This window comes from Trypanosoma conorhini (assembly GCF_003719485.1).
Source record: "Trypanosoma conorhini strain 025E chromosome Unknown Tco_14.4_contig_00250, whole genome shotgun sequence".
In the NCBI taxonomy this organism is placed as follows: domain Eukaryota; phylum Euglenozoa; class Kinetoplastea; order Trypanosomatida; family Trypanosomatidae; genus Trypanosoma; species Trypanosoma conorhini.
Genome location: NW_021704328.1, coordinates 10633 through 23814, shown reverse-complemented (window position 1 = coordinate 23814; position 13182 = coordinate 10633). Strand labels below are relative to the sequence as shown.

The following is a 13182-nucleotide window of genomic DNA, read 5'->3' as shown; positions in this document are numbered from 1 at the left end:
TTCCCTCTCTGTATGTGGCATCAATAGGCGGCGGAGTTTTTGTGCCCTATTTGAGCCACGGGCGGCTGAACCCGGGACCTGCGTGCGCGCACGTGTGTGCGTTGGGTGGAACTGCGTGGGTAACTTCTGCTGGGGTGGTCGGGGTGCGGTGGGGGATCCGATGCAGAGAAGAGCTGCCAATGAAAAGCAAATAAAAATCCTTCTTTTGTTTTGATATTTTTCACTCCCCACCACAAAGGAGGAAATATGCATATACATGTACATATGTATGTTCAAGGTGCAAGGACCACAGCAATAATAGCCGGAAGAGGCAGAAGAAAAGGGGCATAATTATCAGATGAGTGGTGATGGTGGTGGGTGGGGAGACAGTAAGGAACTACACATGCATACACACATACAGTTGCTTCCGATTGTCCTCCCCTTTTTACCTTTCTAATTCCAACACCAGCGATTTTGCCTTTTTTTTTATTATTATTTCTTCTTCCTTCCTTCCCCTTGTTTTGGTGTATTTTTGGACGCCGGCGCCCGCGTGGAGTGTGGTTCCTTTGCCTGCCTCTGTATGCGGTTATGCGCTACTTACCTGCCTCTCGGCGTGTTAGGGTATTTGTTTGGATGTTTTCCTTTGCGCGCAGGCGCCTTTATATAATATTGAATACCACGGTGTTTTGTCTCAGCTGCTCCATTGCCGCGGCTGCGGCCTCTGCGTGGAATTTCTCCGTTCGGCGGTGCCTGAGGCGTTCCTGCCGCGTTTCTGTGATGTGCGCCTCCTCTTGCGTTCCCCATTGTCTTTTTTTTCCCGCCACAGGGAGGGATAGTGCGTCGTTCAAATAAGCGCGACAGCGGGAAGGAGGGCGGCAGAAAGGCTGCGGGGGAAAACAAAACAAAAACAAAAGAGGGGGAAAAAAAAGAAGAAGCGGCACGGGGCGGACGGGAGTTGCCTACGCCCCTCAGCGACATCCGGCGGCGTCTGCGTGCGGTGGGAGGAGGCGAGGCGGTCAGCGGTGCGATGCACTCGCGGTGCGTTTTCCTCCAGATGTGGCTGCCCTACGCGACACAGGCGCAACTGCGCTGCCAGTGCGGCTCCGCGTCATTGCCGCCCTCGTCGTCCTCCGCTGCATTTCTCCACGCATCGCAGCTGCGCCTCAGCGGCGCGGCGTCCGGCTGCGGTGGACACCCTTTTGCGGGCGTTTGCCGCCACGTTGGGCTAAACCCCGCGTTCCTCCCCCAGGCACACCGCCGCGGCCCTCTGCGTCTCTGCACCCTCGTGTGTGCCCGACGCTTTGCCGGAGGCAGTGCCCGTCGCGCCCCCACCTTCGCGGAGGTGTCGGAGGCGTGCAGCATTCTTGGGGTGGAGGCGGACTGCGACCAGCGGCAGCTTAAAAAGATATATCGTGACTTGGTGCGAAAACACCACCCCGACGCCGGCGGAGAGGAGGCGGCGATGAGTCGCATCACCGTCGCCTACGATCGACTAAGAGGCATGTCAAAGATGGAGAAGGAGCAATACAAGCTGCAGAAGGATAGCTATCGTGGAGGAAGCTACTACGCCGCGAGGGGAGGCAGCAGCACCAGCAGCAGCAGCAGCGGGTCTCGCTACCAAACATCGGCTGGTTACGCCGCACATAACGCCCGTGCCGCACACGGCGCGCAGAGTTTTTACGACGCCCAAAATGGAGATTTTTTTCGTCAGGGACCCATGCGGTCCCAAGGTTACTACAACTACCAGCAACGAAGGTCAAGTTATGCGGAAAATCCTTTTTCATCGTCCCATCCGTTTGGTTTTTATACACAACTTAGAAGGGCATGGAGCATGCCGTTGTCGTATATTCTTTTGCGTGGCCTTGTGATGTATCTGGGGCTGTCTATCTTGCTTTTGCTGGCGTATCGCCAGTACCGGGATTGGCTCCACGATGATGGGTGGAAAATGTCTGAAAGCCTGGCACGCTATGAGCAGATGTCGGAGCTGCATCGCTTACGACAGGAGTTGAACGAGCGCGTTCGTGCCGCGCGGGAGGCTGCGGCTGCGCGGGATCCCAGTGTGCGGGTTCTTGTGCGACCGCCCGATGACGACGGTGACTACAACACGCTGACCACGTCGCGAAACCGGGAGTTGCGTGCCCTGGAGTACGCCCGTCGACGGCAGATGGAGTTGGGCGAGGAGGTCAAGGGGTGGCCGCAGTTCGGCGAGGACAAGGGCCGTCTCATACGCCGCGCGCAGGATCCCCCCGGCGTGGTTTTCTTTGAGCCACGGAAGGAGGACCTGCGCAGCAGGCAGTTGCGGAACATGCGCGTGGGTCGTGAGTGGAGTGAGAGGGGGCGAGCCCCGACAACGGTGGGCGCCAAGGAACCTTCCGGCGAGGGCCAGGCCCCCGACACGAACGCTGCAGGAGGCAGAGGCGGAGTCGCCACGACCGCCACTGCGACGGATGCCGCCAGCGCCAACACTGACGGCGGCGACGCTGCCCCTGCCGAGGCAGAGGCGGTCAGCAGGGTGAAGAGCATCATTGGCGTCATATTAGGGGGTGCCGAGAAAGCCGCACGGAATACATGAAGGCACAACTTGCTCGTTTTGAGGGAAAGCGGAGTTTATCGTGGGAGCGCGGAGTCTTTTTTTTTTGTACTTGTTGTTGTTGTTCTTCTTTCACTTTTTCTCCCTGTGTATTTGAGTCTTTGTTTTTTTTTTGCGCTCGATTTTCCGAAGCTGTGCGGCTCCTGTTGAGGTGACGCTGTTGCCTGCGTGAGGAGGAGGAGAGGGGCGGGAGGCGGTGCCCATCGCGCAGTTGACGCCCATCATTCTCACACGCTTGCTCCTGCATGGATGGCCACCAGCGAGGGAACACGAAAGAAGAAAAAAAGGAGCGGGACGAAACAGCAAATGCACGAAGAGAAAAGACAAGATTATATATATATATACTGAGTATTACTCCATGCCCTGCCGACTTCGGACGTTTGCGTGTGTGTGCAGTCTTGATTTGTTGCCCCTATTTTCTATTCTTTTATGCATTTCCACACACACGCACACAGCTGTTAAACAGGAGCAGTGTGCTTCCCAGTACGAGTGACGCAGTTCTATACCAAGATATATATATATATATATATATAAATCAAGGGGCGCGTTTATTGTAAGGAGGCGACTGAAGTCACGTAGGGAGACATTGGAGGTTTTACTTGGGGCTTGCAGACACGGAACCATTCTCTGTCCCTCCGTGCGAGTGTGTTTGCGTGTGTCGACGCACTGCTCTCGGGGAGTTTCATTCACGCTGTAATTTTGACAGGCGCATTTCTTGAGGCCTGGATAAACGCCGTTATTTCTTGCTTTAGCTTGACAATTGGTTTCCTTGCGCATCTTTTTATTTCTTGGTGGACATTTCCTTCAAGCAGACGTTCCTCCTGGACGGTGCCAACAACCTTTCCCGTCCGCGGGCTGCCATGGACTCGGACGGGGTGTGTCGAGGGGGGCTGACCCGGCTTGTGGATGGTGACGCGGTGGGGCCGGGCATGGGTGCGCCGCCCGCCCCGCAGTTCTCTGGGTTCGCGTCTGGGTGTTCCCCCCAGCCCCGGTTTGATGAGCGGCTATGGAGAAAGACGGGGCGCTCCTACTTTGACTGGGCACGCGAAGGGACGTCGCAGGGCGTCGGTGGCACCACCGGCCCCGGGGTGGGCCTCGCTGACGCCGTGGACGGGCGACAAAGCAGTCACTCGCAGATGTCTTCGGTTGCGCCCAACCCGGAGGACGACGGCGAGGACTTTGATGCGCCGTCGGTTGCTCTGAAGCGGCCGGAAACCGAGAATAATAGAAGGAACCACCTGCGTTCGTCGGAGTTGCGTGCCCGCCTCCCTCCCGTCTGGGGGGTCGATGTGGAGGAAGGTGGTAGCGACGGCGGGAGGCGTAACTGGTGGGGAGTGGGTGGCGAGTCTGCGGTGGCACGGAGTGGGAGCAGCACTCACGATGACGATGCTGAGAGCGCCGCACACCCGATGGGGCCATCCCTCGAGGGGTACAGGGGGAATACGGCGCTGCAGTTCTCCAACAAGGACCTGGAAGTCGTGCGCGCCATAGCACTCGCACTCATGGAAGAGGATGAAAAGAAGCGGCGACAGGAAATGCGGGGGGGTTAGGATTGAAGGGCGTTTCGCATACGCCAATCCATGGACGCATAGGTGTGTTTCGGCATTTGTTGCTGTTTATTTGACCGAAGTGATGAGGACGGCGCAGGTGGCTCATGTGTGTGGCAGCTGCCGATTCCTTGAAAAGGAGGGGGTGAAACGTGGAGAAAGTAGGGGGAAAGGCGCTTCAGCCTGTCTCCAAATTCAGCTCTCTGGTCTATTGCTGCCTCTCCCGCGACTCTTTCGTCCGCGTTGGTTTTTTCTCTCCTCCGCGTCATGATTTGCTTGCGTGCGTGAACGCGTCGTGTGCCGTCGTCGCCGCCTTCATTGAGTCTCCGCCCGCGCCTCTTTGTCGCTGCAGCGGAACCCGTGGCCGCATATTGAGCAGCAGCAGCAGCAGCGGCGGAGCGCGGGAAATATATCCCCCCCGTCTTCCCGGTTGTAGTGCCCCGCCGCACCTGTGGTCTCCGCTTTCATTTTTTTTCTTTTTTCTTTCTTTTTTCTTTTTCTTCATCTTATCCCCTCCACTCCTGTCAGTGCGTGTGTTCGCGTCTCGTGGCGGGCTGGATTCCACCGCCTGTACCAGCAAAAATGGGGCGGCGGCAGCGTCGAAGGGGGCCGATGCACAGCCACGCCGGCAGTTTTACGCCGTCGTTATTTCGTAGTCTTTTGTTACGGCCCGCAAGCGTCTGCTGAAAAAAAAAAGCGGCAACAGCAATAGTAGCAATAATAGCAATAAAATGTTTTCCCAATGCCAGTTGACAGGCAGCTTTTCTATCCGTCCTTTTTCCCCTTAACAGTTTTTTTTGTTTTTGTTTTTTTTCTGCACCAGCGGAGTGAACGCAGGAACGGTGTTCTCTTCAGGAAGCATGGGGGGGGGGGCACACACGTCAAATTTGGCTCAACTTTCTTTTGGTTACTCCATTCTGTGTATTTTCTTTCTTCGTCTGCTTATGGTTTGCCTTTTTCACAGCCTCTGCCTGCGTTGGCTGTGCGCGTTGCCTACAGAGCACACAATCAGCCCCAAAAAAGAAGGGCACAGCAAAACACCGGAAGGAATATATATATATATATATAACTTGGGACGCCGGCGAAAGGCAGAGATATTGAAAGAGAGTTGTATTGAGAAAGGTGTGCCTGGGCGTGTGAGTTCTCCTGGGGAGGGGGGGGCATGGCCTCAGCAGTCACCGGGGGAAACCCGGTGATTGTGGTTGGAGGGGGTTTGGCGGGTGTCTGCGCGGCGCACAGCGTGCTGGAGCACGGCGGCACAGTCCTGCTGCTGGAGAAATCCGCCTTTCTCGGCGGCAACAGCACGAAGGCTGCCAGCAGCATCACAGGCACCCCCACGCAGGGGCAGATGGACGCCGGTGTACTGGACGGCGCCGCACAGTTTATGCGTGACACAAACAAGAGCTACCGCGGCGGCGACGAGGCGGGACCGGTGTGACCGCCCGTGGCGGAGCTCTCACGGCTGTCGGGGCCGACCCTGGATTGGCTCACAGCACGCTTCGGCGTCGACCTGTCGCAGCTCGGGCTCCTCGCCGGGCACAGCCGGCCACGCGTGCACCGCGGGAAGGAGCAGTTCCCCGACATGGCCATTACCCGCGCGCTCGTGGAGGAGCTGGAGCGTCTGCAAAAGTCGCAGCCGTCGCTTGTGCGGCTTGTGACGAAGCCCCGGGCTGTGCGTCTCATTCGTGGACCCGCGAAGGATGGCCCCGTCTCCGGCTTGGTGGTGGAAAATCGCGAGGGCGAGCAGCGGGTGGAGCGCGGGACAGCGATGCTCGCCACAGGCGGCTACGCAGCCGACTTTGACTCCGGCACCTCGCTCTTGGCGCGCTACACACCCGCGATGTTGAATTTTGCGACCACCAACGCCGGGCACGCCACCGGCGGCGGCATCAAGATGGGAGAGCCGGTAGGTGCCTGGTTGACGGACATGCAGCACGTGCAGGTGCACCCCACCGGACTCGTGGACCCGGCGGACCCGGACAGACGTGTGAAGTTCCTTTGCGCGGAGGCCTTGCGAGGGGCCGGCGTTTTGTGGATGAGCTCAGTTGCCGCGATGCGGTGAGTCACGCGATGCAGCAAAGCAACGCAGGCCCCTTTCGTCTCTTGCTGAGTGAGGCGTGCGCGAAGGAGGTGCCGTGGCACTGCAAGCACTACACAGCGCGAGGCCTGATGAGACGCTACGGCAGCGGTGTGGAGCTGGCCAAGGAAATGAATATTGCGCCAAAAAGGTTGCAAGGGGAGTTCAGTGCGTACCAACGTGCGGCAAGGCTGCAGCGCCGCGAGTAGAAGCGGCATCGCCACGAGGGAAGGGGCCATTCCCGATGTGGGACGCAAGGCGACGCGGGCAGGATTCCGTGTGAATGCCCCGATTTACGCCGCGTTGATTACGCCTGTCGTGCATTACACGATTGGCGGGCTTGCGACGAACGCCCGCGCGGAGGTGCTGGATGCGGCGACAGGGAATTCCATTTCCGGCCTTTACTGCGCTGGCGGGGCAGCCGACGGTGTGCACTGCCAAAATTGCCTGGGAGGAAACTTCCTGCTCGACTGCGTCGTCTTTGGATGCGTTGCGGGGGCCGAGGCGGCTCGGTACCTGCTGGCCACTTTTCTCGGGCCCGCCGCCAACCACCGCCTTGACACGATTTGCTCATACCTCTCGCTGGGCCAGTTGCCGCCGCTGAGGCCACTGCCGAAGGCCGCACCGCCAGCTGCGGCGATCGCGCTGGAAGCCGCTGCCCCAGCAGCAGCAGCAGCAGCAGCGAGGGGCACGCGCACGATTACACGGGCCGACGTGGCGAAGCGTAATGCGCAGAAGGACTGCTGGTGCGCTATCGCGGGGCGGGTGCTCAACCTCGCCGATTTCCTGCCGGACCATCCCGGCGGCAAGCAGCCCATCCTGAGATACGCCGGGAAGGACGCCACGGAGGCGTTCGACCTGGTGCACAAGCGGGACCTGATTGATGCCCACACGCCAGAGGCAGTGCTGGGGCGCGTCGCCGAGTGAAGGCGCTGCGCAAACACGCCTGTGGGTGAGGGGGGCTGCCGGAAATTTCTATCGTGGTCGCGAAAGCAAAAAAGGGGGAAAAAGCAGCAACAACTAAAGCCAGCGTACTGAATATTTTTTATTTTTATTTTATTTATTTTTCCCTCCCCTTTCCCTCTCCCTCTCGCCACTGCTAATAGTATGCCTGTGGCTTCTCTGCAGTTGTTAATTTATCATTTCTCTTTGGCCCCTCAGGCATCGATGTTTTTTTTTGTTTAAAATATTATATATATTTCAGTTATGTGTTATTTTTGTTCGTATTTCTGTTGCAGTTGCGTTGGGCTGGCCGTCTGCTGCCGTTTTTTAATTTTCCCCTGCCCTGCCCTGTTTGTTTTCCTCCGCCGTTGCGTGGCTCGATGTGGCGCCTGCCTGCGCGTTGATACCCCTCCTCCCCCTCTCCGCTCTGCCGCACTTTCGCCTCGCCGCCGCCGCCGCCGCCGCCGCCGCTCCCCCGCTCGCACGCAGCATTAAGCGGCAGCCACATCCCCCGCGCGAGGCCATTGCACCGCCGACGTATTTGTTTGCCGGACACTTCTTGTTGCAGGCTGAGGGGATACGCGTGTGCACGTCGACGCACACACCCACACACACATACACACCACACCGGAACTGCCACACGTCTTCTCTTCCTCTCTCGCTTTCGGTCCTTCACTTTCTGTGTGTGCGGGGCTCCGTCGTAGCCGGCGCCAAACCACACACATACACACATATATACACACACACACACACGGAAACCGCGGCAACGCCTAGTCTTTCACCAGCGAGAGGTCTTGGCGGGGAAGGATACACACAATGCGTCATTCGGATCCCACGGCTGCTTCGGCGGAGGACGCCTCCAGTTTAGCCCGGAGCTACCGCTACTTTGTTGGAGGCATACAGCGTCAAATCACGCAACAAGACCTCGAACACTACTTTGCAAGCCTCGGAGACTTGTACAATTTTACGCTGAAGCGCGATTCTGCAGGCAATTCACGGGGGTTCGGATGGGCGTCGTACCGAAGTCCACCATCGGCCCTTATGCGACAAGCGGGACATGTGCTGAAGGGCGCTGCCCTGACTGTGGAGCCGGCGCGTAGTCACGGCCCGCACGAAAGCACCCGCCCTGATAGACGTGGCCAGGCGAATGAGGTGGTTCCCACGCGCCGCCGCCGCCGATCGCGTTCTCGCTCGCGTTCTCGTTCTCGTTCTCTCTCTTCGAGTTCCTCGTCCTCCATGGCGCCGCGGCGGGGCGGCTACCGTCGCTTTACGTCATCGCGTCACGAATCCGCCGGCAGCAGTTCACGGCTGCCTTCTATAGCCGTGGGAGCCTCCCGCTTGCCGCCGCTTTCGGCGCAGTTGCAGGCCCCGGCCCCTCCCGGAGGGGCGCCGCCGTCCGCCACAGGCTACGAGGCAATGTCTCTCGCCAGCAATCACGACGCCGCCAGTACGGCGGGCGACACGTACCTTTGCATCCCCATGACGCTGTGCCCCCCGGAGTACCTCAATGATCCTCGAACCTTCTGCGCCAAACTTGACCAGAACCGCGTTGGCAGCCTCAACATCGTCCCAACACCGCTTGTTCCTGCAAATTCAGCACCCGTCGCTGTTTCAGTTCCACCACCACCGCCGCCGCCGCCGCCTCCCGCGCAGGATCTCAGTCAGCTTTCTTCCATGGTTAGCAGGAGCTCGCGAAACAACACGGGTTTGCCACCGTCCTACTCAGCGTCATAACCGATGCTGCACGGCGCAGTGCAAAGTGCTGGGACGCGTTAGACCGACCACAGAGCTCAAGACTTGCCTTTCCTACATCGCCTAGAGATTTGATTTGAGATTAAAGGAAATAAGTGCAAAACCGCAAGACTGAAAACGGATTGGAATTAAGCATGTGTGGTCAGCCGTCGACTGGCGAGGCGCTGGAGGGGGTTCTATCGCCCCCACGCACGGCCGTGCGCTCGTGCCGCGGCTGGCGCTCTCCACTGTTGCTTACTCCTAATCTTATTTTAATTATTTTTACTTTTTTTTTCTTTGTTTGTGTTGTCGCTCCTCCTTTTCTCTGCTGCTGCTGCTGCTGCTGCTCTCGTCGTCGTCGTCGTCGTCGTCGTCGTGGCCCCGTCAACACTCGCGGAGACCGCCCCCAGGCGGCCCCGCACGCCACTTGGCGCAGAAAATGGCGTGGCGAAAAGCCGACCGCAACGTCCCGCGAGGGAAAGAGAAATGAAGCTGAGGCGAAAAAAGGGGGAAAAAAAAGCGGGGGAAAAAAGAGGGAAAATCAATAATAGTAAAAAAGAAGAAAACGAGGCATCAGGCCAATGAGGGAAGAAAAAACGAAGGGGACGGAGAGTGAGGCCCAGCAGGAGATGCGTTGCGTAAGCGCTTATGCCTTGTGAGTTTTGCTGCCTTCTTTTCCCGAGTGGGGCACCCGCGCCTCTCCGCGGTGCCGTGCGCCGCCGTCTCTTCCCAACCCCCGCGTTGTGGCGGTGGTGGTGTTGGCCTCGCGCATCTCCCCTCGACTGAAAAGCGGGACGCAATCAAACCCCCATCCGACGACTCCGCAAGAAAACGTGCTGCAGTCCTCCCGCAATTCCTTCTTTCCGGCACCTCCTCTCCTCCCTCGCCGTTTCAACGCGGCTGGACTCCGAGTACGGCATGCACCTCTGTGTGTGTGTGTGTGTCTCTTTCTCTCTCTGCGTGTGCGGTGGTAGTGGGGTGGGTGGGCGAGGGGCTTATACTTCCTCTTTTTCTGCCTTCTTTTTTTTCTTCTTTTGTTGGCGTGTTTGTTTGTGTTTGCTGGAGGGGGAGTTACGAGCTGCGGCGGCTGCGCCGTTGCATTGACTGTTTTCTCCGCCTCGCTCACTTTTCCCCTCCGCGTACACATCTGTGTTTGTTTCCCCTTGTGTGCTTCCTTTCGCCTCCGCATGCCCAGATGAGCCCGGCGCCCAGACGACCGGCCGCACGGAGGTCTACGGAACAGGCGCGTCTCGTCGAACAAACAACGATGACGAGAGCACGCGCACGCACGCACGCACGCACGCACACAAAAAAAAAACAATTGCGAATAATAAGCCAATAAGAGGCCATAATAACGAAAACAGGCAAACGAAGGCGAAAGAGTGAGAATAAGAGTGAGTGGTGCCATTTGGTGAGACACGCATTGAAGGCGGGGGTTGCACATCGTTATTTGCCTCTCTGTTTCTGTTTCTGTTACACGCCTCTTTCTACGTTGTGTCTTTTTTACTCCCTCACTTTTTTTTTTTGCTTTGGCCGTTTGCGATTGTAGATTACGTCTCACACGACTGTGAAGAGGGAAAAAAATAGAACTTCATGCATTTACATCCATCATTTGCGCAGGCGGTGCAGGAATGCGTCTCGAGGTATCCGTTGCGCCATGACCCGCGCACCGCGCCGCTGGCGTATGGGACGGCCGGATTTCGTACAGCAGGAGTTCTGTTGCCTCCTGTGGCGGCGCGTGTTACCTTTGTGGCGGTGCTGCGGGTGTGCTGGGCCGTTGGTAACCGCGCGGCGCCCGCTGGCTGTTCTGTCGGTTGCATGGTGACAGCCTCGCACAACCCCGCCGCGGACAATGGCTTGAAGCTTATCGACGTGGATGGTGGCATGCTGGCGGTCCTCTGGGAGAAAGTCTGCACGGCGGCCGCCAACGCCGCCACCGCGGCGGAGCTTCTTGCCGTTTTGGAGGAATGGGCGGTCGGCAGTAATATTGCCACGCCTGCCTCCATGGAGGAGCTGATGGTTCGTTGTCCCTTTTCTGTGGTGCACCTTGCACGTGACACGCGCTCGTCTGGGAGGGACGTTCTCGCCGCCGTACATGCCTCGCTGCAGTCGCTGCACGTGCCCTGCAGGGACCACGGCCTCATCGCAACGCCGCAGCTGCATTACTTGGTGCTGCGCGCCAATCGACCCGTGACGGTGGCGGAGGTCCCAAACGTTTCCGACTTTGGGCCCGCGCTCTACAGACAGGAGGTGCTTTCCTCTCTGGCGGCACTGTTGCACGCCCTGGCGACGTCGACGCCGAATACGCGACGACGTCGCCAGAAAATTGTGTTGGATGCGGCAAATGGCGTGGGCGCCGTTGCCGTCAAGGCTTTGCTTGCGACGGCGCAGCAGGTGCTTCCACAGAATCCGTTGGAGGACTTTTTTGACGTCGTCGTGCTGCACGACGACTGGGAACACGAGGACGCCCTTAATCATATGTGTGGCGCCGACTTTACGCAGCGCACCCGTTCTCCGTCGGAGGCGATGAAGAGGTGGGCCGCGGCGCATGCGCGGCAGCAGCTGCAGGAGGCTGCCGAGGAGCGGGAGGAGGTCCACTATTACTCGCTCGACGGCGACGCCGACCGTGTCGTCGCGTTCCTGCACGACTGCAGTGGGGGGGACGAGGCGTGGCACTTGCTGGACGGCGACCGTGTGGCCATTCTGTACGCCATGCTGCTGCGGCGGTGTCTTGGGACGGCGGCGCTGCAGCTCCTCGACGTGGGGGTGGTGCAGACGGCCTACGCCAACGGGGCCTCGTCGGAGTACCTGCAGCACTGCCTTGGGCTTCGCGTGTACTCCACCGCCACGGGCGTGAAAAATCTGCACCCCATTGCCCACGCGCGTGACATTGGCGTGTACTTTGAGGCCAACGGCCACGGCACGGTTTTGTTCAACACCGACGCCATCGCATCGAAGCTCGCGACACCGACGGAGCCGCACGCGCGTGCCTTGTTGCGGCACCTTCCGCTGCTTCTTTCGCAGGTGTGCGGGGACGGCATCGCCGACGCGTTCGCCTGCGAGGTGGCGCTGTTGGCGCTGCAGATGGACTTCGCCGCCTGGTATCGCCTCTACGCGGACCTGCCCTCGCGCCAAACAAAGATTACAGTGCCGAACCCAAAAGTAATTACAACCACCCCCGACGAGCGGCGGGCATTGACGCCGCCGGGGCTGCAGGAGGCGATAGATGCAGCGGTGACTGCCACAGCTTCGGCTGCGCAATCGGTGGCGAGAGCGTTTGTGCGACCGAGCGGCACGGAAGCGCTGGTTCGCGTCTACGCTGAGGCGAGCAGTGCGGAGCAGTGCAAGCGGCTTAGCGAGGAGGTGGAGAGTCTCGTGCGGCGGTACTGTGGCGCACCGGCGAATGGGGCGGCGGTGCAGGGAAAGTGAGCTAAGCGCAGACATGCAACGAGACAATTTGGGGCCAAAGTAGGGGAGCGGACATGTTGTCGGTGTGTACACGTGCCCTCTTATGTGAGGCTTGTTTCTCCCAACTATGCAGTCCCACTACCTGTATCTGTAGAGAGCGAGAGAGAACGAGGGAGGTGCGCGTGTGTATGTTTTGCATTCAAACTGAATACCACTTTATTTACGTTTTTGTTGTTGTTGTTGTTGTTTTATTCGCATATTTTCTCTAGGAGCGGATGGGGGAGTGGATGTGGATGTGGATGTGGGGGTGGGGGGAAGGTTCGGGCGGGAAGAAGCCTTGAAGGCTGATGGGACGTTTTGTGTGCCTCCCCGGCCTTTTTGACCGTGGCCTAATGTGTTTGTTGTTTTTCAAAGAAGCCGCGTTGGGGCGCGGCGAGGGCGACCTTGTCTGTTTTGTCGTGTTTCTGCTGTCCGTGCGCCTCTCTCTCTCTCTCTCGGTGTGTGTGTGTGTGTGCGCCTTTGCCGCGGCGAAGAGGCTGCAGCTGGTAAACGAGCCACACGACTGCCTGCGGGCGAGTCCACTGGCGGTGGGGTGGGCAGCGGCGTGCGTCCGCCTCTTTTTTTTTTCTTCTTTTCTTCTGCGTGGGTTTATGCGTCTGCCCCTGTCCGTTGGTTGTCTCCCCACTGCACCCTCTTTCCTTCTCCATGTACGTCTCTCTCCTCGCACATATACATATACATATATATACCTGGCCGCAGGAAGTAACAGTTGCGTGCACCGCATTGGTATCGCCGCAAGTGGTGGTCAGGCCACACACACGCACGCACACGGACACCGAACGCGCACACGGACACCGAACACGCACACAGACACGGACACCGAACACGCACACGGACACCGAACACGA

General features: G+C 58.8%; 6 protein-coding genes across 6 annotated transcripts, besides 20 other annotated features; 5 read left to right on the top strand and 1 right to left on the bottom strand.

Annotated features, from left to right (window-relative positions):
- Window positions 1–1006: 1006 nt before the first annotated feature.
- Window positions 1007–2551, top strand: Tco025E_04719 (chaperone protein DNAJ; the record flags this gene model as incomplete). Its single annotated transcript, XM_029371627.1, has 1 exon — window positions 1007–2551. One exon carries the CDS (start codon window positions 1007–1009, stop codon window positions 2549–2551), a length of 1545 nt encoding a protein of 514 aa, XP_029228371.1.
- A 58-nt stretch (window positions 2552–2609) lies between these two features.
- Window positions 2610–2641: a microsatellite.
- Window positions 2642–2684: a sequence feature (A-rich).
- A 395-nt stretch (window positions 2685–3079) lies between these two features.
- Window positions 3080–3105: a microsatellite.
- A 324-nt stretch (window positions 3106–3429) lies between these two features.
- Window positions 3430–4119, top strand: Tco025E_04718 (uncharacterized protein; the record flags this gene model as incomplete). The annotated part of the gene is made up of 1 exon (XM_029371626.1): window positions 3430–4119. One exon carries the CDS (start codon window positions 3430–3432, stop codon window positions 4117–4119), a length of 690 nt encoding a protein of 229 aa, XP_029228370.1.
- Window positions 4120–4490: 371 nt separating this feature from the next.
- Window positions 4491–4511: a microsatellite.
- Window positions 4512–4578: 67 nt separating this feature from the next.
- Window positions 4579–4624: a sequence feature (A-rich).
- Window positions 4625–4907: 283 nt separating this feature from the next.
- Window positions 4908–4930: a microsatellite.
- A 235-nt stretch (window positions 4931–5165) lies between these two features.
- Window positions 5166–5184: a microsatellite.
- A 514-nt stretch (window positions 5185–5698) lies between these two features.
- Tco025E_04717 (flavoprotein subunit-like protein) lies at window positions 5699–6178 on the top strand (the record flags this gene model as incomplete). The annotated part of the gene is made up of 1 exon (XM_029371625.1): window positions 5699–6178. The coding sequence occupies one exon, from the start codon at window positions 5699–5701 to the stop codon at window positions 6176–6178; it is 480 nt and encodes a 159-aa protein (XP_029228369.1).
- A 416-nt stretch (window positions 6179–6594) lies between these two features.
- On the bottom strand, window positions 6595–7011 carry Tco025E_04716 (uncharacterized protein; the record flags this gene model as incomplete). Its single annotated transcript, XM_029371624.1, has 1 exon — window positions 6595–7011. One exon carries the CDS (start codon window positions 7009–7011, stop codon window positions 6595–6597), a length of 417 nt encoding a protein of 138 aa, XP_029228368.1.
- Window positions 7012–7234: 223 nt separating this feature from the next.
- Window positions 7235–7261: a sequence feature (A-rich).
- A 318-nt stretch (window positions 7262–7579) lies between these two features.
- Window positions 7580–7606: a microsatellite.
- Window positions 7607–7730: 124 nt separating this feature from the next.
- Window positions 7731–7763: a microsatellite.
- A 17-nt stretch (window positions 7764–7780) lies between these two features.
- Window positions 7781–7816: a sequence feature (A-rich).
- A 35-nt stretch (window positions 7817–7851) lies between these two features.
- Window positions 7852–7888: a microsatellite.
- Window positions 7889–7951: 63 nt separating this feature from the next.
- Window positions 7952–8869, top strand: Tco025E_04715 (putative RNA-binding protein; the record flags this gene model as incomplete). Its single annotated transcript, XM_029371623.1, has 1 exon — window positions 7952–8869. One exon carries the CDS (start codon window positions 7952–7954, stop codon window positions 8867–8869), a length of 918 nt encoding a protein of 305 aa, XP_029228367.1.
- Window positions 8870–9191: 322 nt separating this feature from the next.
- Window positions 9192–9214: a microsatellite.
- Window position 9215: 1 nt separating this feature from the next.
- Window positions 9216–9243: a microsatellite.
- Window positions 9244–9793: 550 nt separating this feature from the next.
- Window positions 9794–9851: a microsatellite.
- A 296-nt stretch (window positions 9852–10147) lies between these two features.
- Window positions 10148–10172: a microsatellite.
- Window positions 10173–10459: 287 nt separating this feature from the next.
- Window positions 10460–12295, top strand: Tco025E_04714 (phosphoacetylglucosamine mutase; the record flags this gene model as incomplete). The annotated part of the gene is made up of 1 exon (XM_029371622.1): window positions 10460–12295. The coding sequence occupies one exon, from the start codon at window positions 10460–10462 to the stop codon at window positions 12293–12295; it is 1836 nt and encodes a 611-aa protein (XP_029228366.1).
- A 203-nt stretch (window positions 12296–12498) lies between these two features.
- Window positions 12499–12522: a microsatellite.
- A 25-nt stretch (window positions 12523–12547) lies between these two features.
- Window positions 12548–12585: a microsatellite.
- A 168-nt stretch (window positions 12586–12753) lies between these two features.
- Window positions 12754–12770: a microsatellite.
- Window position 12771: 1 nt separating this feature from the next.
- Window positions 12772–12788: a microsatellite.
- Between the last annotated feature and the right edge of the window lie 394 nt (window positions 12789–13182).